A 23,288-nucleotide genomic window follows, 5' to 3' on the forward strand; every position below is an offset into this window, starting at 1 on the left:
GAAGTTTTGATTTTAATATCTTTCAGTTGCTTTCTTGAACTTTTTAAAAATGTATTAACTTATTTTTTAAAGATTTTATTTATTTATTTATTTATTTATTTATTTATTTATTTGAGAGAGAGAGAGCGCACAAGTAGGTGAAGGGGTAGAAAGAGAGGAAGAAGCAGGTTCCCTGCTGAGCAGGAAGCCCGATGAAGGAGTCCATCCCAGGACCCTGAGATCATGACATGAGCTGAAGGCAGATGCTTAACTGACTGAGTCACCCAGGCACCCCTTGAAATTCTTTTAAAAGACTTTTTATTTTATTTTATTTTATTTTATTTTATTTTATTTTATTTTATTTTATTTTATTTTAGAGAGAGAGCATGCGTGCATGCACATGGGCACACAGGCAAGTGCATGAAAGAGCAAGGGGCAGAGGGAAAGAGAGAGAATCTTAAGTGAGCTCCACACCCAGTTCTGAGCCCATGGGTGGTGGAGGTGGGGGGGGCTCCATCCCAGGACCATGAGATCATGGCCTGAGCTGAAATCAAGAGTCGGTTGCTTAACTGATTGAATCACCCAGGCACCCCTAAAGATGTCATTTTTAGGTAATCTCTACATCCAAGGTGGGGCTCAAACCCATAACCCCAGGATCAGGAGTCCCACACTCCACCGATTAAATCAGCCAGGTGCCCCTTGAACTTTTTATCACTGGTCTTTGGATTTGTTTTGTAAGTGAAGTCCAATGGAACATATACCAGGGGCTTGGAACCCTGGTCCCATCTCTCTGGGATGCCCCCCTACTCCACCCAGTGACCACAGCTGCCTCGCCTCTCCCATTCCCCTCCACCACACCCACTTTGGTGCAGGAACAGGGAGGGATTGGCTGGATTCTTGTGCCCACATGTGGAGTCAAGCATAGAATCTACAGTGCCTGTGAGGCTCAGCACTCTCTGAGTACCCACTCATCCAAAGGAAAGCAACACTGAGTAGCAAATAAAAACACTAAGACAGATTGAGAAGAAGGCCACAGGAAAAAGGAAAATACTTCCCCCCCCCCTGCTGTTTGAATAAGGGGATTTGCATTTCATTTTGCACTGGGCCCCACAGATTATGTAGCTACTTCTAGCTCTCAATGAATATTTGTTGAATAGCTGAATCAAAGAAATTTGATGAACAAAATGTATGTTTGTTTGGCTTTTTTTTTTCCCCAAACAATTACCCAGGGAGATTTTCCAACAGGGTTGTCATTTCCTAAAACATTTTTGAAACTTCTTTTTAAGAAAGTCATTCATTTTGTTCAACAATTATTTTTTAAGCAGTTACCTATGTGCCAGCTTCTGGTGATTAGCAATGAACTATTTAGATAAGGTTGTGGAAAATCTTTATCCTTATAATTGCCTTGTGGTGGATTTACTTTTCTAAAGAAGGCAAAAGTCATCAGGGACCACATCTGGTATAATCTGAGTAACCTGATTCTGAAGATAATTTTCAAATATAAATTTCAAGACCATTTTGAATTACTTTTAATAAATGAGGATTATCCCAGGGTGACTCTCTTGAAGCAGAAATTATGACTTAAATGTAGAAGCTCTGGGGAAAATATAATAAATGTAGCATCTCTGGAAGAAACACTTTTTAAAAAAAGAAAGCATTGTTTTTGGTAACTTCTATTTTTTTATTTTCTTAAACATATTTTTTCATCTCATATCATATGCAAAAGGAATTTGCAAGTGATCTGAATGTGGTTATTACTAATAATCTGCTTCTATGATCACATTGTTCTTGTAACCCTTACCATGAGTTGTTTACTGCTTTATTCAAGCCTCTAAATTATGGTTTTGTTCATCATTTTTAGAACTCAATGATAGCCTATTTATTTTTTAATACCTCTCCTATGTTGGCTGTCCCTTATTACTTGTGTTATCTTAACCTCTTTGTGCCTTAGTTTCCTTGTAAAATTGTTTTGAGGTCTAAATAAAACCTTGGAATACTACTTAGCATATGGTAAATGCCACATTAAGATTCTTATTACAATAATTATTATTACCTGGCCCTATGCATCTAGGCCAGGAATAGGCAAACTTTTTCTCTAATGAGCCAGGCAGTAGATATTTTAGGCTTTGTAGGTCACATGATATCTGTCACTACTACTCCGATCTGTTGTGATGCCAAACTCAGCCTGAGACCATATGTAAAGGATTGGGCATGTCTGTCTTCCAATAAAACTTTAATTAGGAAAACTGGTGGCTGGTCTGTTCCATGGGCAATTCATTTGCTGTTCCTCACCTGGGCCTTTTTGATGGGTCTGACTGTGAATGGCGGGTGAAGGCTTAGCCAAGAGTCAAGAATGGAGCAACAGTGACCTCAGGCATCTGAAGCCCAGGTCACAGTAGTTAATAGGCTTCTATAGATATGATGGCTAAGTAAGAGCCAGGGGGTGGCACCTCCATGGAAGTGCAGCTGGGGTTGGTAGAGGTTGTGGAGTAGAGAGGCTACACCTGGAAAACTCTATGTATTTCACTCACCACAATTAGTTTTGTCCCGACAAATTGATTCTGTGAGCATTTTATAGACACTTGTTCAATGCTTGTGTATGTAAAGGTTTACTGTATTGCCACAGTAGGCCTATTGTAAACTCTATGTATCCAGAGGCCATATTTTATCTAGTCAATATTAAGGAGACATTTGGAATTTAATTTTTTAAACACTAAATAATAGTTTTTTTGAGGAGATAATTTGCTGACCCCAGATTTCTACAGCATTTTTTATCCTTACAGTATTAGCGAGCCCTTGACCTGCTTGGCAATCACTTTCCCCTAGAGTGATCTCAAAGGAGCCGGGGGAGTTAAGTTTTGTGTTGTTATTTTTTTTTTTCCATATCAGATCAGCATGCCATATGCTTGCCTAAGTAATAGATATTATCTACAGAGATAAGTAAATATGGAGAGGATACTTGTTTTCTTTATGAATTTGATATCTTTTTAAAGAAGATTTTATTTATTCATGAGAGACACAGACAGAGAGAATGGCAGAGACATAGGAAGACAGAGAAGCAGGTTCCCTGTGGGGAGCCCGATGTGGGACTCAATCCCAGGACCCCAGGATCACGTCCTGAGCCAAAGGCAGCTGCTCAACCACTGAGCCTCTCAAGTGCCCCGAATTTGATGTCTTAATGTGCCTGGCAGTCAGCATGTCCTCTTTTGCAATATTTTTCCAGTTTTGTGTGGGCCCTGTCCTTAAGGGAACAAAAGGTCCCTGACAGAGTATTACATATTCTACATGTACCTTGTGCTTTCCAGGGGCAGGGCTTTTCCTACAATCCTGAGAACTGTCCAGACTTCAATTGCGCTCTTATCTGATACAGCGAAAGAAATTTTGATTCACTGATTGATTGATTCAAGAACTATCTACTCAACTCCTAATCATATGTGCCAGATACCATACTGGGCCTTGGAGGTGCAGGGATGAATACACACCATCTCTGCTCTCGTGGAATTTACTGTTTGGTGATAGAGGCAGACAGTAAAGAAGTCAACAAACAGCATACATGTTTAGGAGGGAAATTATAATAATGTTTCTCAAATTTGCTAATCAGAAGAATCATCTAGGGCCTGTTGTAGGGAGTACTTGGTCCCATCCTGGACCTGCCAAATCATAATCTCTAGAGAAATCCACGTGTTTCATAAGCACGTGATGATACTTAGGAACAAGCAAATTTGGGACACCCTGGTCTAACAGAATTTAAAACAAAGACAAAAACCTTAGCTTTCAACCAGGCAATAATCTTAGAAGCTTTCCTTCTAAAAAAGGATTATTTGGCAGGTCTTCAAAGATTTGTTGTAATAATTGGCAGAAGGCTTCCATTTTAAATTTGTGTTTGCTGATGCTGATGACCTATGAACTTAAATGCCACCTTTATGAAACCCTCATTGGGTTGCTAGGCAATGGGTACTGTACTGACCTGGGTTTAGTTTCCTGGATGTGAGACTTTCTGAGACTCTTTTGTTTTCTATCTCTTTGTTAAATATATATATTTCTATTTCTTTGTTAAAGTATATATTTTTTCTTAACCAGAAAAGATGCCATTGAGAATATTTACTCTAAAAATATAACATTCTTCTCCTTTGGACCCCACAGCATACACTACAGACCTCATGAAAGGCTTTACTTTAACCCATTGAGTGGGTTTTTAATTTATTTATTTGAGAGAGAGAGAGAGAGAGAGAGAGGGAGAGAGAGAACATGAGCAGGGGGAGGCACAGAGAGAGAGGGAGAAGCAGACTCCCTGCTGAGCCCCTGCTGAGCAGAAAGCCTGATGCAGGGCTAGTCCCATGTGGGGCTTGATCCCAGGACCTTGAGATCACGACCTGAGCGGAAGGTGGTTACTGAAGAACCTAGGCCCCTAACCCACTGAATTTTTGACTTGGCTTCAATAAGACAAGTGATTCCTTTTAACAAGTTGTGAATATTCTAATAGGGTAATCATGCTATTTAGTTTTAGTCACTACTGTGTTTGGCTTGTTTAAAGTGGTGTTTAACTTTCAGATATTCTTATTATAAACCATTATAAAATTTCCCATTAGTATTGTAGATTATTTTGTCTTAAAAATAATGTTTACAGCTTTCTTTTCTTCGTATAAAAGTAATTTATTTATTGTAGAAATTTGTAGAAACCTAAAAAGAATTAAATTTAAAAATCATCTGTATTCCTGGGGTGCCTGGGTAGCTCAGTCATTTGAGCATCCCACTCTTGATTTCAGCTCAGGTCATGGTCTCAGGGTCATGAGAGATCCAGCCTCACATGCGACTCCCCACTCTGTGGGGAGTCTGCTTGAGATTCTTTCCCTCTCCCTCTGCCCTTCCCCACCCCATCCTCCTGAATGTGCGTGTGTGTGTGGGTGTGTGCTGTCTCTCTCTCTGTCTCATAAATAAGTAAATCTTTAAAATGAATAAAAATCACTTGTATTCTTATCCACTGTAAGCATTTTTGTTTATCTCCTTTTAATCATTTTATTGTTAATTTTTAATATATTACTTTCAGTTGATCACTCACTGATAGGTAGTTAAAATTAGGATTATACTTTATGTCAACTTTGTATATAGATTTTTTTAAATAAAGATTTTATTTATTTATACGAGACACAGAAAGAGAGGCAGAGACACAGGCAGAGGGAGGAGAAGCAGGCTGTATTCAAGGAGCCCGATGTGGGACTCGGTCCTTGGAATCTGGGATCAGGCCCTATGCCAAAGGCAGACACTCAACCACTGAGCCACTCAAGTGTCCTTGTATATAGATCTTTTAACAAAACTTGATACAATGAGCATTTTCCATTAAAATTTAGAATGTCTTGATGAGTACATTATAATCCCTCATGTAGATATGCAAACATTTAATAACTTTTTCATTGCTTCAATTTTAGATGGTTTTTAAGTTTTCATTTTCATACATAAAATTTTATAACATTGGCATAAACCCCACTGTATATAAATAAATATTTGTCTGTATCTATAACTCATCTTTTAAGACATTCCTAGTTATGATATTACGGGGTTGAAGGACACACTATTTTTTGAGATTGTTAATACATGTTGCCAAATTACCTTTTAGGAAGATTGTACCAACTTAGGTTCAAAGGGTATCTTTAGAGGGAGACACTAGAAATTACCCTTGACTAGATGGATCCACTGAGACCAATAAGCGCTGGGAAATGAATATGATTTATGGATAGACCAATTAGCCTCCTTGTGTTCTGTGATTCCAGACTTGTATTACTCTGACAACGTAGTTTCACAAATGAATATCATAGGTAGGGTGTGGAAAGAGCGGAAAGAGCCATATCAACCTACATCTGCTATTGCGCCAAAGTCTTGTAGAATATATGCTACTTATGAGGAGACATGCCATCTTCATATGCATAGGGCAACTTATGACTATAACCATGGTCTGGATATCTATTTGTATTATAAGCATTGTTGTAAATTGGCATTTAAGGAGGAGCTACAGCTAGGGAGTCATTAGTAACTGATAATACTAGTATTCTCATTTGCAGGGGATATATTCTCAGTCCTCCAATGGAAACATTTCCAGATTCTTGATGCTTTTTCTGGTTAACTGTCTTTAGGAAAAGATAAAATGCTGGTGCTTGTGTATGCTATGAAGCATCCTTAAACAGGGTCTGGGGGCATCATCGTGTTATCAGACACATTATTTGGGTAATGAGACAAATGGATATTCACTAGTAAAGAGAGAGACTTATAAAGAGCTTCATGTCAGTTTAGGTGAGGTTTTTGCAGTCAAATGAGTAATGAAAATCCTTCAGTTTTTCAGAGATTTATGGAGTTTGCAATTGAGGATAAAGGATTTTGGCCTCAATTATCCCTGTCTTATAAATCAGGAAGCAGAAGTCCAGAGGCATTAATTGACATATGCAATGTCATGCAGAACTTAAGTCTCCTTTTTCCTGTCAGTTTTAGATTATCATAAAATAGGATGATTATGAATATTTCAGGATGATCTAAACCAACCCAAGTACTTATTTTAACATTAATGCATGGTACGGGGTGCCTGGCTGGCTCAGTCAGTGGAACATGCAACTCTTGATCTGGAGGTTGTAGGTTTGAGCCCCAGGCTGGGTGTAGAGATTACTTAAAATCTTTAAACCACCTCTTCAAAACCCATTAATTCATAGTAATTTTTTAAGAAATTTGATTCCATGGCAAGAAATGTTTTCTTCCATTTCTGCCTCCCTAAAATTCTTTTATATCTTTGTTTCTCAAGATGAGACTTTGGGATTTTAGATTTCCCCTTTGGTGTAGATGAGTTCTTTTCCAAAATTCATTGTGGTCTCAGTCATGGACCTGAAGGGATCACTTTAATAAAAGGGGTGTATGTTTATTGAAATCTAACTATAAATGAATGAATCTAACTATAAAAGAATGATGCTGAGAAAAAAAAAATGAGCCAGAATCATTCAATGCTTTCCGAGCCCAAGTACAAAGAGGAATGGTTCTTGGAAAGCAACCAAAACATAAGCCACACCCTGGTGTACCTAGGTGTTACCAAAATGGACTCTGACTTTTAAAGAACACTACCTAAATCTGAGTAACAATCTTTAAATTTGCTGGCACATTTCAAAGTGCCAATGTACTGGCACATCTCAAAGTGCCAATGTACACTATTCTGTACTCACTTGCCATCTGTTACTCAGTGGTAGATTACAGTATTTCACCCAATGCCTGAGCAAACTAGATGGTGACCAATGACTTTGAGCTGACTTGGAAAAAATCAGCATTGTTAAAGAAATAATGAGCTGAGTATTAGTCAGTCTAGAAGCCAGTTCCAGGGCCCTTCCTAACCTGCTGTGTTATTTGATCATGATAGTACTTACAAACTTTGACATAATTGTATTTTGTACAACAATCGTAGTTCCTTCTGAATACATATGTGCATAAAATAATTCAGAAATAGATATACAAATAATTTTGTGTTTCTAGAAGAAAATAGATAATAGATAGTGATACAAGTATATAATTGGGGTATTTTTTCTTACAAAAAGCATCGTAGTACACCCACTTACTCTCTTTGCTTTTTGATTTTTGTAACTTAATATTAAGAATATATCCTGAAACACTTTTCTTATTGACACACTTGTATAACTCATTCTTTTAGTGCTAAATTGTATTTCATCATTTGGAGTACCAAAATATATTTAACCAATCTCCCTTGACATATTATTGCCAGTTTTTCTTTTATCAAAAATGCATAAATGAACATACCTGAACATATACTTTATTCATCATTTTTATTAGTGAAAGCATATTAAATGCTTTTGTTTCCTGGGGCACTAACTTAAGCATTGTTCTTTGGGCTTTTTTTTAAGACTATTTTTTTAAAGCAAAACTGAGCGGAAGGGGCAGGCCAGGTGGCCCAGTGGTTTAGCGCCGCCTTCAGCCCAGGGTGTGATCCTGGAGTCCCGCACCGAATCGTCGGGTTCCCTGCATGGAGCCTGCTTCTCCCTCTGCCTGTGCCTGTATCTCTTTCTCTCTGTGTCTCTCATGAATAAATAAATAAATAAACTTAAAAAAAAAAAAAACTGAGCGGAAGGTATGGAGATTTTCCCTTTACCTCCTACCCCCACCCAGCACAGCCTCCCCTATTATCAACAGCGCCCACCAGAGTGATACATTTGCTACAACCGATGAGCCTACATTGACACATCATAATCATTCAAAGTCCATAGATTGTATTACTGTTTACTCCTGGTGGTGTACATTCCTTGGGTTTAGACAAATGTATAATGGCATGTGTCCATTATGGTATCAAATGGTATTTTCATTGTCCTATTTGTTAGGTGTTGTGCTAGATGTTCTCAATTATTCTTTGCCAATGCAAACCCATGAGGATACTACCAAGATTACCTGCAATTTACAGTTTCAAAAAGGAGGCTGGCAAGGTGAAGTCTTGCCCAAAAGCATAAGAACAAGCACAAAAGCAATCTGCTCTCAGCAGTTTGCCTGGATGGGGAGGAATGCTTCACCACTGGGCTACTCTGTTCCTTCAGATCAATAACCTTGATCTTTTTAAAAATATTCATCATTGTAGTTGACATACAATGCTTAGTTTCAAGAGTTCAACATAGTGAGTTGCCAATCACATGCTCACGATGCTCACTACGAATAAGTGTAGTTACCTCTCGTTATCCGTTAAAAAGAAAACCACAGGCCCAAAATGGTGTCACTTGGGCCAAGTCACCAAACAGGTCATGTCACTAAACCCAACTGCAGTTCCAATAACTCCCGGAGATGTAGTTTTAACTGGTCAGTAATGAATTTTCTGGTTAATGTTAATGAGGTTATCTGTCACATGGACCCTTTTCCATCCCCTACAGGAAGATGAAGTAATCCTCGTAATAAGACCCTCTGCCGTTCCCGGGAATGGAAGGTGATCTTGCCTAAAACAATCATTTCTTTTCTTTTGCTTATAACTTTCAAATTTACTCTGTTGAATTTTGTCTTTTAAACAGACCATATTGGGCAGCCTGGGTGGCCCAGCGTTTTAGCGCCTCCTTCAGCCAAGGGCCTGATGGTGGAGACCCGGGATTGAGTCCCACATCAGGCTCCCTGCATGTCTCTGCCTCTTTCCCTCTCTGTTCTCTCATGAATAAATAAATAAACAGACCATATTATTACAGTATTATTGACCATATTCTCTATGCTGTACTTTCATTCCCCATGACTTATTTTTTAACTGGAAGTTTGTACCTCTTAATCCCCTTCACCTGTTTCTCCTATCCTTTCTGGCAACTACCAGATGGTTCTTTGTATTTATGGGTCTGCTTCTGATTTTTTTTCCAGTGCCTTTGATCTTGCTCTGCTTATAGTATTACCTCTTTCCTCCCCTCTCCAGACAATTTGATCAAGTAAATACCATTATCATTCATAACTCAGTTTAAATCTACTGTATTTCTCTATAACTTTTCCAAACACCTTCACTTATGTTCTTTTCCCACAGCTGGCAGCCTTCATTCCCTTCCTTCTCTAGCAAAAGGCTTTCCATTCTTTTTCATTGAGTTTCCCATGACCATATTAGAGCTGCACATATTGCATTGTTGGCATTTGTTTGTATATTGATGTCTTCCACCTTGAACTCCATGAAATCAAGGAACAGGTCTTTTTTGTTTTGTTTTGTTTTTTAAATTTATCAAAAGAGCTACTTTTCTTCCCCCAATCATCTTCATTTCATCTTCTTCCCATTGCAACTGCCCTGGTGCTTTTGTAAACACTATTCCAAGGAGTTTAGTTTTCCTTATGGGATTGGATGATTGGGAATATTTAAATATCAGCTATGACCAGAAGAGGCAATGAAGAGATTCATAATTGTTAATGGGTCTGCTAAAGGTTGGTTCCATGCATTTCAAAATGACACAGAAGCTGCTATTTGCCTTTACAAAATATGCCCTGGCTCTTAAAGAATGGTTGAGGGAAGATTATTCTCTCCTCAGGATTAAGATCTTGCCAAGAGGTTGCATCCAGGTCCCTGCTAGTATTACATACCGTTCCAGAAATCCAGGAAGTATCCTGGGTTACAACTAAATGTCATTAATTTTAGGTGCTACAAATTCATTATTAGTGATGAATGTAAGCTCACATTTACCTTTGTTTAGCAGTTTTTACCCTGTGCTACATTTTGGATGAATATTTAAAATACTTAAGATAATAATTTGCCTTTTAGCACCTTGGAACATTTCATAGTCATTTACGTTTGGTGAGAGTGATTTTAACACATTATCTTCTTTACTCACTACAACTATCACCTCAGAATGAACTCTGGCTTTGCTAGAATTAAGTGGGCAATTGAGAGTAATAAATTCTATAATTCAGATGTTTACCACATTATTTTTTTAGTAGTTGGGATCAAGTGAGGAATAGAAAAACTGCATGGTAACACAGAAATCACTGAAAAAATAATTGTGGATTAAATAAATCAAGGGCTTATTTTTTTCTTTTGCAAGATGTTTGAAGAGAAAGCCATTTTTCTAGCATGGTCTCCTGTGTGTGTGTGTGTGTGTGTGTGTGTGTGTGTGTGTGTGTGTTTTAAAGATTTTATTTGCTTATTGAGAAGGGGTAGGGGCAGAGGCAGAGGGAGAGAGAATCCCAAGTAGACTCCACACTCAGCATGGGGCTGAATGGGGCTCAGTCTCACCACCCTGAGATTATGACCTGAGTTGAAATCAAGAGTCAGTCACTTAACAGACTGAGCCACCCAGGAGCCCCTCTTGAGTATATATTTTTAAGCCTTTTTTTGAGGTTGACTACTTAGCTCTTTTAACTTTGGTTCCAAGGGTTTTGGTTCCTACTTTGTTACTGTTACTACATTTGGCCACATCCTTAGCTGTCACCCAGGATGCTCTTAGGTCTTAAAGGATGTCCCCTTATACCCCACTTCATTCAATTAACCCAAGTAGAGCTTACAAGGGCCAAGTACCCTTCTGGGCGCACTAGGAAAAAAGAGCAAATGAAGCAGACAAAAAAAAAAAAAATCACAGCTTGCATGGAGCACACATTACTATGCTAATCAATATGTATAGACAATAAATATAATAAAGCATAACATACAAAAATGTTATGAGAGTAAGTGCTGTACAAAAAAATAAGGCAGAGAAAGGGGGTAGAGGGTGTTCTGCATATACACTAATTACAGTTATATGGCTACATTGTAAGAGAGTCCAGACCTAATTCAATATAAATCATATTCACCTTTAAAGTGATAGTATGGGTACAAGTGATGGATGCCTTCAACAGCTTTACAACGTGTGTTTTTTTTTTATTCCAGTTTCCCTCTTTATATTCTTTCCCTTTCATTCTTGTTTTATCTTTTCTTCCCTTTTTCTTCTTGTTGATCAATTATCATTAATGAGGCATTGGAATGCTGCAATAGGAAAAGCAGGTCTCCCAACTAGGAACTAAATCTCTACGAGCCTCAGATTCCTCACCTGTAAAGTGCGGTTAATAAAACATATTTTGTAGTGTCGTGAGGATTAGAGATGAAGCATGTTCGCAAAACATCACAGCCTCTAAATACAGGCCTCTTTAAATGGTAGCTATTATTAAAAGCGCATCTGCTCTTATACAAATAAGTGAATAATGTGTGCTGGCCTCAAAGAAACTCTCTGGGAAGTTGAGAACAAAAGGGGACTAGGAACCAAACCAGGAATGAGTCTTGCAGCATCCTTAAGTTTCTGACAAAGGGCTTTTACTAATACCCTATTGGAGATGGATAGAACATGTGCTCCGGCCCCGCTGTAACATAGTTTCCCTCCAAAGCACTGATGTAGCTCTTCTCGGCCAACATTTTGTTACCTTTTAAAAATACGCAGGGTAATCTTGTTACCAGTAATGCCCATAATAAGCAGGCTATGTGTCAGGCACGTTTAGAGACAGAAATTCACTTAACCCTTCCATGTGGACCTGTGTGGCAGGTCCCGTCATCATTCTCAGTTGGGGCTGTAGGTATTTGAGAGCTGCCCTCGAGGTGCGGATATTTGCGCGTGGACTCAAGAGTGCGGGAGCCGCCGTGGAGCCGGGGCAAGAGGACAAGCACGCGAGGATGCCTGGCCAGGAAGACTCCCCCTTTCAGAGGCCTCGAGTTGGGGCTCACACCTACTGATCCAGGAGGGAAAAAAAAAAAAAAATCTTGCAGGAGTCATGAAGACCCGTTAGTTCTTTTGGAGTTCCCGGGAGGGTCCTGGGTCAGGGTGGCATCCTCCTGTCCTCCTGCTACTCTCAAGAACGTGGGGAGGAGGTAGCGGCGGTGGTAAACTCCACGGCACTTTGCAACTTCAGGCGAAACCTCCCACCCGAGAAACGAGTTAGACGCTTGAGTTTCAGGCGGTTTTTACAAAGAGGGGCGGAGCCTCCCGCGGAGGTGGCGGGGGGGGGCGGTGCACGCGGGGCCGAGCGAGCCGCCGATTGGCTGGGACACATGCCCGTCCCGCCTCCCCCCTCGCCGGCGCGGCGGCCTCCCGGCGGGGCCGGCGGGCGCGCAGAGCGGGCTGGCGCGGCCGCCCCGGCAGGGGGCGTGGCGGGGGAGGGGGCGTGGCGGGGCGGGGCCCGGGCGCCGCGCGTCACGGCCTGCGGCCCCGCCCCCGGGCCCGACGCGGCTGCCTCCGCCTCCTCCGCCTCCCCCGCCTAGTCCTCCGGCTCGCTGCGCGCTCGCCCCACGTTCCACGCCGCGGCCTCGCGGGCAGAGCCAGCCTTGCGGCCGCCGCGCACCGCCCCGAGCCTCCCGCGCACGGCTGTCGGACGCTCGTTCGTTTCCCCTCGCGCGCCGGGTCTCGGCGGCGGCGGCGGCGGCGGCGGCGGCGGCGGGCGGACAGCGCGGGCTGGCGGGCGGGCCATGGAGGCGGATGGGGCCGGCGAGCAGATGAGACCGCTACTCACCCGGGTAACGAGCAGGGTGAGGGCGCCGCGGGCGGCGAGGGTCCTCGGCGGGAGCGGGCGGGGGGCGCTGGCGGGCCGAGGCAGACAAAGGCGGGGGCGCGGCGGGCGGCGCGGTCCGGCCCCGTGGGCCCTGGCCCGGAGCCCCTCGGCCGCCCCGCCGCCCCGCCGCCCCGCCGCGGGCGCGCCTCGCCGTCCCCTTTGTGTGGCGGCCCCGGGAGGCCCGAGTGGGGGCGTCCTCGGCGCGGCTCCGCGCGACCCCGGCGGGACCCGGGCGGGACCCGGGCGGGACCCGGGCGGGACCCCGGCGGGACCCCGGCGAGACCCCGGCGGGACCCCGGCGCGGCCGCGGGGGCCCTGCGTCCGCCCGTGACCCCGGCCGCCTCCTGCCCTGTCGGCGCCGCGCTCGCCGCCGCGCTGCGGGCCGGGGGCTCGGTTGCGGTTGCCTCGGCGCCGGAGCCGCGGTGAGCCCCGCCGAAGCCCATCTTTCTTCCGTCTGTAAGCGCGGCTCCACCTGTTTGTAGCCGCGGGCAGCGGTGAAGGCTTGGGCTGGGTCTTCCCCCCGTTGCGCGTCTCCCCCCCCGGCCCGCGCGGTGGGCTTTGTTCGGTGAGTCGTGCGGCCGCGTGGACGAGCGGCTCCGGGCCGGGGCTGCCTCCCGCTGCCTCCCGCTGCCGCCGCCGCCGCTGCCGGGCCCGCCGCCGCCTGCTCGGGCGAGGGCCGGGGGAGTAGCCTCCTGCCGCAGGCCGAGGACCGGGCGGAGCGCGCCGCGAGCTCGGAGCCGCTCCTCGTCCCCTCCGCCCCTCCGCCCCTCCGCCCCGCCGAGCCCCGCGTCCCGGCCGCTCCGGCTTCAGGATGCGAGGGGAGCGCGGGGCCGCTGCCCAAGGCCGGCGTTTGCCTCTAGGATGCTGGACGGGCGGCCCGAGCTCCCGAGGCGGACTTCCTGCTTGTGTGTGGGACGCGCGCCCCCACGGCCGTGCTGCTCTGCTCTTGCCGTGTAGTTCCTGACTCAAGGGGCCTGGAACTGTCCCGAATTTTCCGACTTCCAGTTCCCTCTCTGTGACCAGCGGAGGAGGGACGGTGGTAGTGAAATTTTCCAGTCTTTCACCACTAACAGAAAGAGTGCTTTTCGTGTGTGTGTTTTATTCAAGAGTTTTCTTTAATTAACCTGCTTACAAGCCCCCCTCGCCCCCACCCCACATCTTTCTAAAGAATATTGTAAAGCCCTGGAGAGTAGTCACTCATCATTGCTTCAGTGTGCTCACTTACAAATTCTCGAAACGTGGAGGAGAACGGAGTCTCCAGACAGTGAAGTCATTTAGCAGTGGTTTTAGGGAAGCTCAAGTCACAGTGATGTTGGTAATGGAATACTGGAAACTCGTTCTAAGGAATCCTCGGTCATTCTTTGTGTGACACTTGAATAAATTGCATTTTGGAAGGGTTTTTTTTTTTTTTTTCTTCTTCCCCTAGCACGTTCTGTACCAATGTGTGTCAAATAGTGTTGTCCTTAAATGCAAATTTTCGATTCAGAGCAGTTAAGAATGTTCCAGTTTTCATAAAGCTGGAGAGGAACTGTGTCTTCTCGACTGTTATCTACTTAGGTAGCAAAAGAAGCATGGCAATGCCGTTGCCTTCCCGATCATTCATTCTTTCATTCATTCTTTCATTCATTCATTCATTGTAATAGCGCTTAGAACCTATTCTGTACTATCCAACAAGACAGAACCAGCTCTGCTCTAATAGAAGTTATCATTTCAAATGAATGACAGAGGAGTTATCTAGCACTTATTTTTTTAAAATTTTTTTTTTTTTATTTATGATAGTCACAGAGAGAGAGAGAGGCGCAGAGACATAGGCAGAGGGAGAAGCAGGCTCCATGCACCGGGAGCCCGATGTGGGATTCGATCCCGGGTCTCCAGGATCGCGCCCTGGGCCAAAGGCAGGCGCCAAACCGCTGCGCCACCCAGGGATCCCTTATCTAGCACTTATTAATGGCATGGCAGGGGAGGACTTCGGAAGTGTGTACCTCCTAAATCTCTGGGAAGAAAAGATTTGCATGCAGTAAACATACACAAATCAGTAATAGGAATTACATAAGCTATCACACAGTCTAAAAACAGAATGCGAGGACAGGAAAACTGTTGGTTTAACTAGTACAGAACACTGTAACTTATGAACTAGGAAGAGAGGAACTGTTTGCATTGACAAAATTACTTTTTCTTATCGATTTTCCCCTGGAAAAGTCATAAAAATGGAAGATTATGATGTTCATCAGTCATTTCTCCCTTAACTGACAACATCTTGGCATAGCCAAAAAAAAAAAAAAAACCAGAATAAAATTAATATTCATAAAATGCTATCTTGGGTATGTGATTATGCACAATTTTTGAATAAATTGCTGGCAGTTTATATTGCTCTAAAACAAGCCCATCTGTTCCATAATTTAGGCTCTAAGGTTTCCTTTGCGTCTAAAGTTCTGTACTTTTCATTGATCATGGTTTTGAGATAGGAGAAAGTCATTTATCTTACAAAAATGCAACTTTTGTTTGCTGCAAAAACTTAACTGCAGGCCTCCCTTAGAATTGACTTGAACTGTCAGTCTTTTTTTCTGGTATAGGTTAAATATTCTGTTAGAACAGATAGCACTGTTTAGAAGGTTCTGGGTTTTGGCAAGTGTTTATTCTTTTAAGCAGTACATTATTTAGCACAGTTCTGTTACCACTGAAATTTTTGGGCTGTTCCATGAATTTTGTTGTTTTACAATTTCATTCATTATATGGATATTAACTTATCTACTAGGTGCCAGGCACTGGGGATGTGGGCACCCAAGGTAGAGTCCTAATCTCACTGAGTTTATTTTGGCATGTGTAGTGAACACAGTGATAGCGTTTGCATTCCTGCTAATTACATTTGTGAGTGCCTGTTGAAACATTTTCCTGAGTCCATTAGAAATACTTTTTAAAAAGTAGTCAATAGAATAAATAAAAGTAACAACTTAGAATGAATTTAGTGGTGGTTGGCAAGTAGAAGGTTTTTTGGTGGGTCTGTAACTAAGCATATTCTTTGGGATCTGTGGTTAGGTGTTGATAACTCTAGATATAAAATGTACTCCAGGCATAGTATCAGAATTTTAGTTACCTTTTTGCCTTTAGTTGGTTTCTCTGCATCACAATCCGTGGAATTGTAATAGAGGGAGAGACAAGAAACCTCATCTGTCCAAGTGAAACTGTAGGACAATTGAGTTGGATTGAAGAATTGTTTTATTTGGTAATTGAGACTGAGAAGTATACAGGTGTTTTTCTAATAGAGCTTAGGGTATGAAAATTAGAATATTTTGTTACACCAGTCTTCTGTTAGTTGAGTAGGTTAAAATCGAAAGCCAAAGTAACCTGTTGTTAGAGGAACCTGGTTTATTTTAGTGGTATGTGGTATGCTAACCAATATATTTTAAAGCCTTAGTAGTTAAACTTGTCAACATCCTGTAATGGGTTGTTTTTCTTCCTCTTTCCTTCCCCTTCTTTCTTACTATATTTTACCACAAATATGATCTTAAAGTGGATAGGATCTGCAGCTGACAAAATGAGCCATTTACATAAAAGGAGCATACAGGTGATTCAAAGGATTAGTGTTATAAATTAGTCATTGTGGCTTTTGATTTTATATTATAGCTTCCTCTTATTGATTATAGATTCTTCCATAGTTACCGCTTTTTATGGATACAGCATTTCCAATTTTGTAATAACCATGTATCCGTAATAAAGATCAGTGTTTATATATGTAAGGGTGCAGCACCTCCCCCACCCCCTTTTAAGCCCATTTTTGAACCAAGAGAATTTTTGGTTCCTGTACAAAGCAGGTACCTATTCCAGTATTCTACCTTACAATGAAATTTGCCTCTGTTTTTGTTTAGTAAACTACTTCATGTATTTTGTTGAGTAATACTCATTGAATTTTATAATTTGGGGAGACTTTTAGGATTATTTGTAATTATGATGATAATAAACCATGAAAGGGTCTATGTTTGGCATGGTGTTATGATAGTGTTTGGTAGTGTTGCTGTGAACAGTCTTCCTGAGGGCAAAGGACTTAGCAGTGCTAGGTTTCTAGATTAGTGACTCTTTGCTTCCATGGACTAGACATTTAAATGGCTGCTATGAGAGTGGCCACTTTTTTTTCAGTGCTTGGTTTAGGAAGGTAGTGTGATGATGACATAAATATACATTTATATATGGAGCTGATTTGCTACTGCAGAAAAGTTCTAGTTTGCCTTTTATAAGCAGATTTTCATATTTATTCCAAAGAGGGTATTTTAAAATATTTTAACAGTTACTAAGTCGTAGTTTGGATTTTAAAAGCAGTTGTTTTTTGAACAATATCCAAGTGAAGGGTAAAGCATAATCTATCTTTTCATAATGAAATAGAAAAGCTACTTTAATATTTTAAATATTCTTACTTTTTCTTTTGTAGAGAATATGTAGCTTAGTGTCATTGGTTTTTATTTTGATTACATGTCAGACAGTATAGAATTGTCCTCTCTCTCTGGATTCCAGGACTGTACTGCTTCTTTCTGTCAGATTGCCCAATTTGGAGAAGCTGTTGAGTTATATATCATCCCTGACTAGGATTTGGGAATTGGATATACCTTTGAAAATGGATTCACATGTGCAAGGTGCCTATACTTTATATTATAGAATGGACTGTGGACTGGTTTCTCAGAAAGCATGAGAAAGGAAAACATGATACGTATAATCTCTTTTTCTCATAATTTGCCATAGTGTATAATTAACATTTGGTGCTTGTATGCTTAGTACATATTCTTTTACATACAGATTGCTTTCAGGTTGATACCATTCTTTATTCTGGAAAAATATGATACTTAGACCTTAGGAATTGATATATTAAAAAAAAAAGATAGGAATAGAGCAAATTTATATATAATAGACTCTCTTCCCATTGAGTTCCATGGTAGTATTGGAGAGGTTTTCATTAAGAAAAAAAGTTATCTTAAGAAACATGTTTGAGCAGTGCTTGGGTGGCTTAATTGGTTAAGCATCTGACTCCTGATTTCGGCTCAGGTCACGATCTCAGGGTTGTGAGCTCGAGCCCCAGTTGGGCTCTGTGCTGAGTGTGGAGCCTGCCTAAGATTCTTTCTCTCCTTGTGTAAAAAAAAGAAAAAAAGAAAAAAGAAAAAATAAAGAAACGATTTTTTAGAATATTTTTTAAAAATATATTTGAGAGGGAATAGCATGCACCAAGCATGGGAAGGGAGAGAAGCAGAGGGAGAAGCAGACTCCTCACTGAGCAAGGATCCTGATGCAGAGTTTAATCCCAGGACCTTAGGATCATGACTTGAGCCAGAGACAAATGCTTAACCGACTGAGCCAGGTGCCCCCAAGAAACAAATTTTTGATAGAATTTAAATGAGAAATTTCCATTCTGTTACAGTTTGGCCCCATCATGATGTAGAAAACATCTTTTCTTTTTTACAGTTGTAGCACTTTTTAATATTTTCCATGGATGGGTGTGGTTTTGGGGAGAAATGTCAGGGAATGGAGGAAGGAAGGGTATTACTGGACTGTGTTTGTCTGAATTACTACAGATGCCACATATAGGCAGATTTAAGCTTTTGCACAAAGCTCCATGAGAGGAGCCTGATCTGAGCTTAAGCCCCCACTGGCCCTCTCTTCTGAATGTCCTTCTGCCTTTTTGTAGGGTACCAATCCCAAATCAGATGTGGTAGTCCTTCCTTTGTCACTTTTTCAATTTAACCATTCTACCCTAATCATTTTGCCTGCTAGACTGTAATCATGCTTGGAGATTCTTTGTTCTGCTTTTAAAACTGGATTTTTTTTTTCCTCCCCTGGGCATTCACACTGTCACTTTCAGATTTGCAGCAGAATTATATTTCCAGCAGATACTGCTATCCAATGTGAAATCCTGAAAATCCTGAATGTCTTGATCATATTCATACAAAATGAATTAAAGACCAACTTTTTTAATCCTCTAAGAATCTAATTTACTTAATATGAGAGACTTCTGTGTAAAAATCAGACTCAACCCCTTGTAACAATTCTCACAGTTATTTAGTACAATTTACTTTATTTGATATCGTTAACTGTTTAACATAATATCTTTGAATGTGCTTTGTTTGTTTTGCACCAAGGTACACACTTCATGGTGAATTCTCTGCTGCTTTTTCATTAGCTCTGGGTTCTGTCCTAACATTTGTAGTATTAATGGTGCCACAGATAATATAGCACTTCTATTCATTGCTTCTCAAATAGATAAGACCATGGGGACTGTGGTCCATGAATCCCCAGAAACTGAAAAATTTTATGCTTGTATGCATTCTTTCCAGGAGAGAATCAAATAGCTTTACATTCAGATCTCTGAGGTGTTTATAATCCAAAAAGTAGTGAAGGAATGCCTAGTCTAAAATTGAGCTCAGTTGGTTTCCTTAAAAGTTCTTAGAAGTCTTATATTTTGCTTAAATAGATGACAATAATTATTGTATCAGCCCCAGTATTTGCTAGAGTTTGTTTTGTGTTTTTGTACATATTTCATCTGTAGAAGGTTTTGCCAAGTAAGTTTGGGAAATGTCACACACTATACTTTTCAGAGATTCATAATGCATAATGATGTGCTAAAGGCTCTGAGAAATCCTCTAATAATAAACTTTGTTGGGGGAGAGAATATAGTCATGTAAAATGGAAATTTCTGATGATTCTTACAAAATATGAACAGTAGGTCACTCATCTGTCTTATTACAGGTCTAAGAAAGCAAATCCTGTGATACTGATAATTCACCTTGTTACAGTAACAGGAGAGATTTGAAAGATGTATCACTTAGGAAGACGCTTTGGAAGCAACCTGATAAGGTCTGGTTGAATAAATTATGGTATATCCACAGAGTGAGGTATTACAGCTATAAAAAAAGAATGAGGAAGATCTCTTTGTACTGATATGAACAGATCTCTAGGGTAAATTGATTAAAAAAGGCAAAGTGAGGGACAAAGGGTGCTATACAGTGCCTTTTCTTTAAGGGGATAAGAATGTATATTTGTATTTACTGGTATTTTTGCAAATGCACTGGGAAGGAAAACAAGAATCCAACAAGAAATGGTTGCCATAAAGGGTATGAGGGAACGGGAATTGAGACAGGAGTGGGAGCAAAACTTTATGTCTTTCTGTGTAGTTTGGTTTTTGAACTGTGCAAACACATTACTCAGTAAAAAAGAGGATGGTTTCTTATTTATGTCATGGGTTAACAATTAGCTATTTCATGAGAGATGTATATAGTCTAATATGTTATCAGCTGCTTAATTTTTCATGTTAAAAAGGCACCGTATGAATGGGAGAGTTGTTAATTGATGCCTATCAGTAAAATCACATACTACATACCTAACTTACTGAATCTACAAGTCTTTTGGCAGTTTTGAGTTTGCATGTTTCTAATGTCCAGATCCTCCTCTCACTTTTCAACTCTTTTCTCTCCAGCGATTTAGATTTTGGTAGAGTAAGTAGAAGGCATGTTGTGGGAAGAGACTGAGGTGTTATAAATGAAGTGCCTTAGGCATAGGAAAGAACTGCTTGGTTACATATGTTCTTAAAGTTAGAATTTTCCTTTGTGATTTTTATACTTTCAATCGAGGATCATAAGTGTTAAAAAAAAAGTAATCTAGACTAACTATGATTAATTGTTGAGATTACAGTGACACTGTTGCAGGAGACACCGTTTGTACTGTTTTCTTGTTTTTGCTCTTGAAGGCACCATTTACCTCGAGTGTGGTGTGACTGCTTTCCCATAGAGCTGTGCAACGTGGCAGTCCTGTGGGAAGACCTCACTGTAATTGCATGTCTTCCATGTGAAATGTCAATCCCTACATTAAAAAAAAAAACTAATTAAAAATAAAACTAAGAAATAATTCTGTTTAGCCAGTTTTTAGAAGCCAATAATTTGGAAAAGAGAATCATTTTTTTCCTCTCTTGACAGTATTTTTGTATTTATATTTGTGTGAAAGCCTCAGTGGCATTCTGAGACCTCCCAGCACCTCAGATGGAATAATGGAAGTGCTGAGTAAGGAGGAGGAATGCCATGATTCTCATATTGTTGTGAATTGCTAATCTAGGATTTATGATTTTGTCCTTTGCTCTGGGGCAAGTGAAGTGATAACTAACCCTTTAAAGGAAGCCTCCTTTGAGTTGTGCATTTTATTAGGTATCCTTTAATCACTTATCCCTTTTACAGATGTGAACTCATAGGCAGAGAGATTTTCTGTAGTTTCCCAGGCCATACAATTAGTAGGAGGCTAACATGAGATTTGAACTCAAGGTTGATGCCAAATCACTGCTTCTCCCTCTTGTTCCATTTCTCATTAGTCTAGAGTAATCCGTTATCCCTATTTGTCAGTGTCATTTGACATTAATCATATTAGGTAGTTTTACATCTGTATTACTTGAAAGCTGTATTTGCCTTAGATAATTGAGTTAACCATTTTATATTTAAAAGGGTTTAAAAAAAAGGGTTTATTACTGTAACTTCTGTGAATTTGTTGCTAACATTATGGAAATTAAATATTTCAAATAAATTTACTTCTGTCTCCAGATTCAAGGAATCTAAATTTTTCTGGATCATTACTGAATTCTCAATTAGGTCTATTCTGAGGTTTAATATATAGAAAGCATTCAGTGACTGTTCAATGAATGAATATTAGGATAATATCATAAACTCTTAAGATTTGAAGTTGAATATGCTTTTAGTTCATTGTTTTATCAGTTAAGAAATTTTATAGCTTTTATCTGTGATATTACCATCAAGGAAAAGACTCCTATTTTGCTTGCAATAACTGCTAGTAGAATAGAATATTTTTTGCCTTGGTTCTGTTGAGGGGGAATATTGAATAAATATAGTTTGGATTGATCCCAGAATAATAGTACTTAAATATTTTTAACCTGAAATATGATTTCAGGCAAGTGAGTATTATGTACATTGAAATGAAAATTTTATGACTCTTGGGGGCTGCCCGGGTGGCTCAGGGGTTGAGCTTCTGCCTTTGGCCCAGGGTTTGATCCTGGGGTCCCGAGATCGAGTCCCATGTTGGGCTCCCTGCATGGAGCCTGCTTCTCTCTCTGCTGTGTCTCTGCCTCTCTCTCTCTCTGTGTCTCTCATGAATAAATAAATAAAATCTTAAAAAACATTTTTTTTATGACTCTTGAACTGCTTCACAAGTTCTAAATACATTTAAACGGACTGCTGGAAAACATTGGATATTTTGTTTATATATTAATACTTGTCTAATATTTGCTTTATGAAAATTTGTGAGTTTTAATGTATACAATTATAAAAGGACCAATGGCAAGAAAAGGGATCTCAAACCCCAGATATGATGTCAGCTGTTATATATATATATATATATATATATATATATATATATACACACACACACATATATAAAATCAGCTGTTATATATATATATAAAATTTATATATATATAAAACATATGTATATGTTTGAAATTGTGCTATTTCTCTTAATTCATTAGAATTATTACTTACATAATATATTTTTTGGCTCATTTGCTTTTAATTTTGTGATTTTGAGGTTCATGGGCTCTATTCCTTCCTGGACTCTGCCTCCGTAACTTCCTGGTCCTTGCATAAGTGTTTGCACAGGTGCCATAACTGACTAGCACACTGACTCAGTGGAGTCCTTTCAGTAATATTCTGTATTTATTTTTGTTTTGCTTATAACTGTTCCCAGATGACCTTATGATATGTTCAGGAGTTTCCTCATCCATTTTTGCACATACCATTAGCAGTATTCTCAGGATGAGATTCTGTCCTGAACCTTTTTTTTTTTTTTTTTTTTTTTTAAAGACTTTATCCATTCATGAGAGACACAGAGAGAGGCAGAGACACAGGCCGAGGGAGAAGCAGGCTCCACGCAGGGAGCCGGATGCGGGACTCATCCGGGGCTCCAGGATCACACCCTGGGCCAAAGGCAGGCGCTAAACTGCTGAGCCACCCAGGGATCCCCTGTCTGAACCTTTTTAAATCTGGGCAGGTTGGTCTCCCTGTTTAGGAATAAGAGATTCATTCAGACTAACATTAGTCTTCATTTGGTCTTTCATTTTATTTTATTGAACTGCTTTTTATTCAGTTAATAGGCAGTTCACTAAATAACCACAAGCCCCAAACCTTATTTTCAGGGCAAAGTAAATTTGGACATAGCCAAACCTTAGCCCCTGGTGTGACAAGTACATGTTTGGGTTTCACACACACTGGGTTTCCCATGTGTAATCTGCCACCAGGTGGCCTTGGGCAACTAGTATTTTTGAATCTCATTTTTCTCATCTATAAAATGGAAAT

At 40.7% G+C, this 23,288-nt stretch overlaps 1 protein-coding gene across 3 annotated transcripts in view; it reads left to right on the forward strand.

Moving 5' to 3' along the window:
- Positions 1-12,697: 12,697 nt before the first annotated feature.
- SLC4A7 (solute carrier family 4 member 7) overlaps positions 12,698-23,288 on the forward strand; it is a 111,130-nt gene continuing 100,539 nt past the window's right edge. For 2 of the 3 annotated variants that reach the window (XM_055321034.1, XM_055321036.1), the window contains exon 1: positions 12,699-12,940. In XM_055321034.1, coding sequence (XP_055177009.1) covers positions 12,881-12,940 — 60 coding nt within the window. In that variant the 5' untranslated portion in view covers positions 12,699-12,880. Of the gene's footprint in view, positions 12,941-23,288 lie in introns of all 3 variants that reach the window. The other variant, XM_055321032.1, reaches the window with a different exon arrangement.

Source organism: Nyctereutes procyonoides, unplaced genomic scaffold (genome assembly GCF_905146905.1).
Source record: "Nyctereutes procyonoides isolate TBG_1078 unplaced genomic scaffold, NYPRO_anot_genome, whole genome shotgun sequence".
Classification (NCBI taxonomy): domain Eukaryota; kingdom Metazoa; phylum Chordata; class Mammalia; order Carnivora; family Canidae; genus Nyctereutes; species Nyctereutes procyonoides.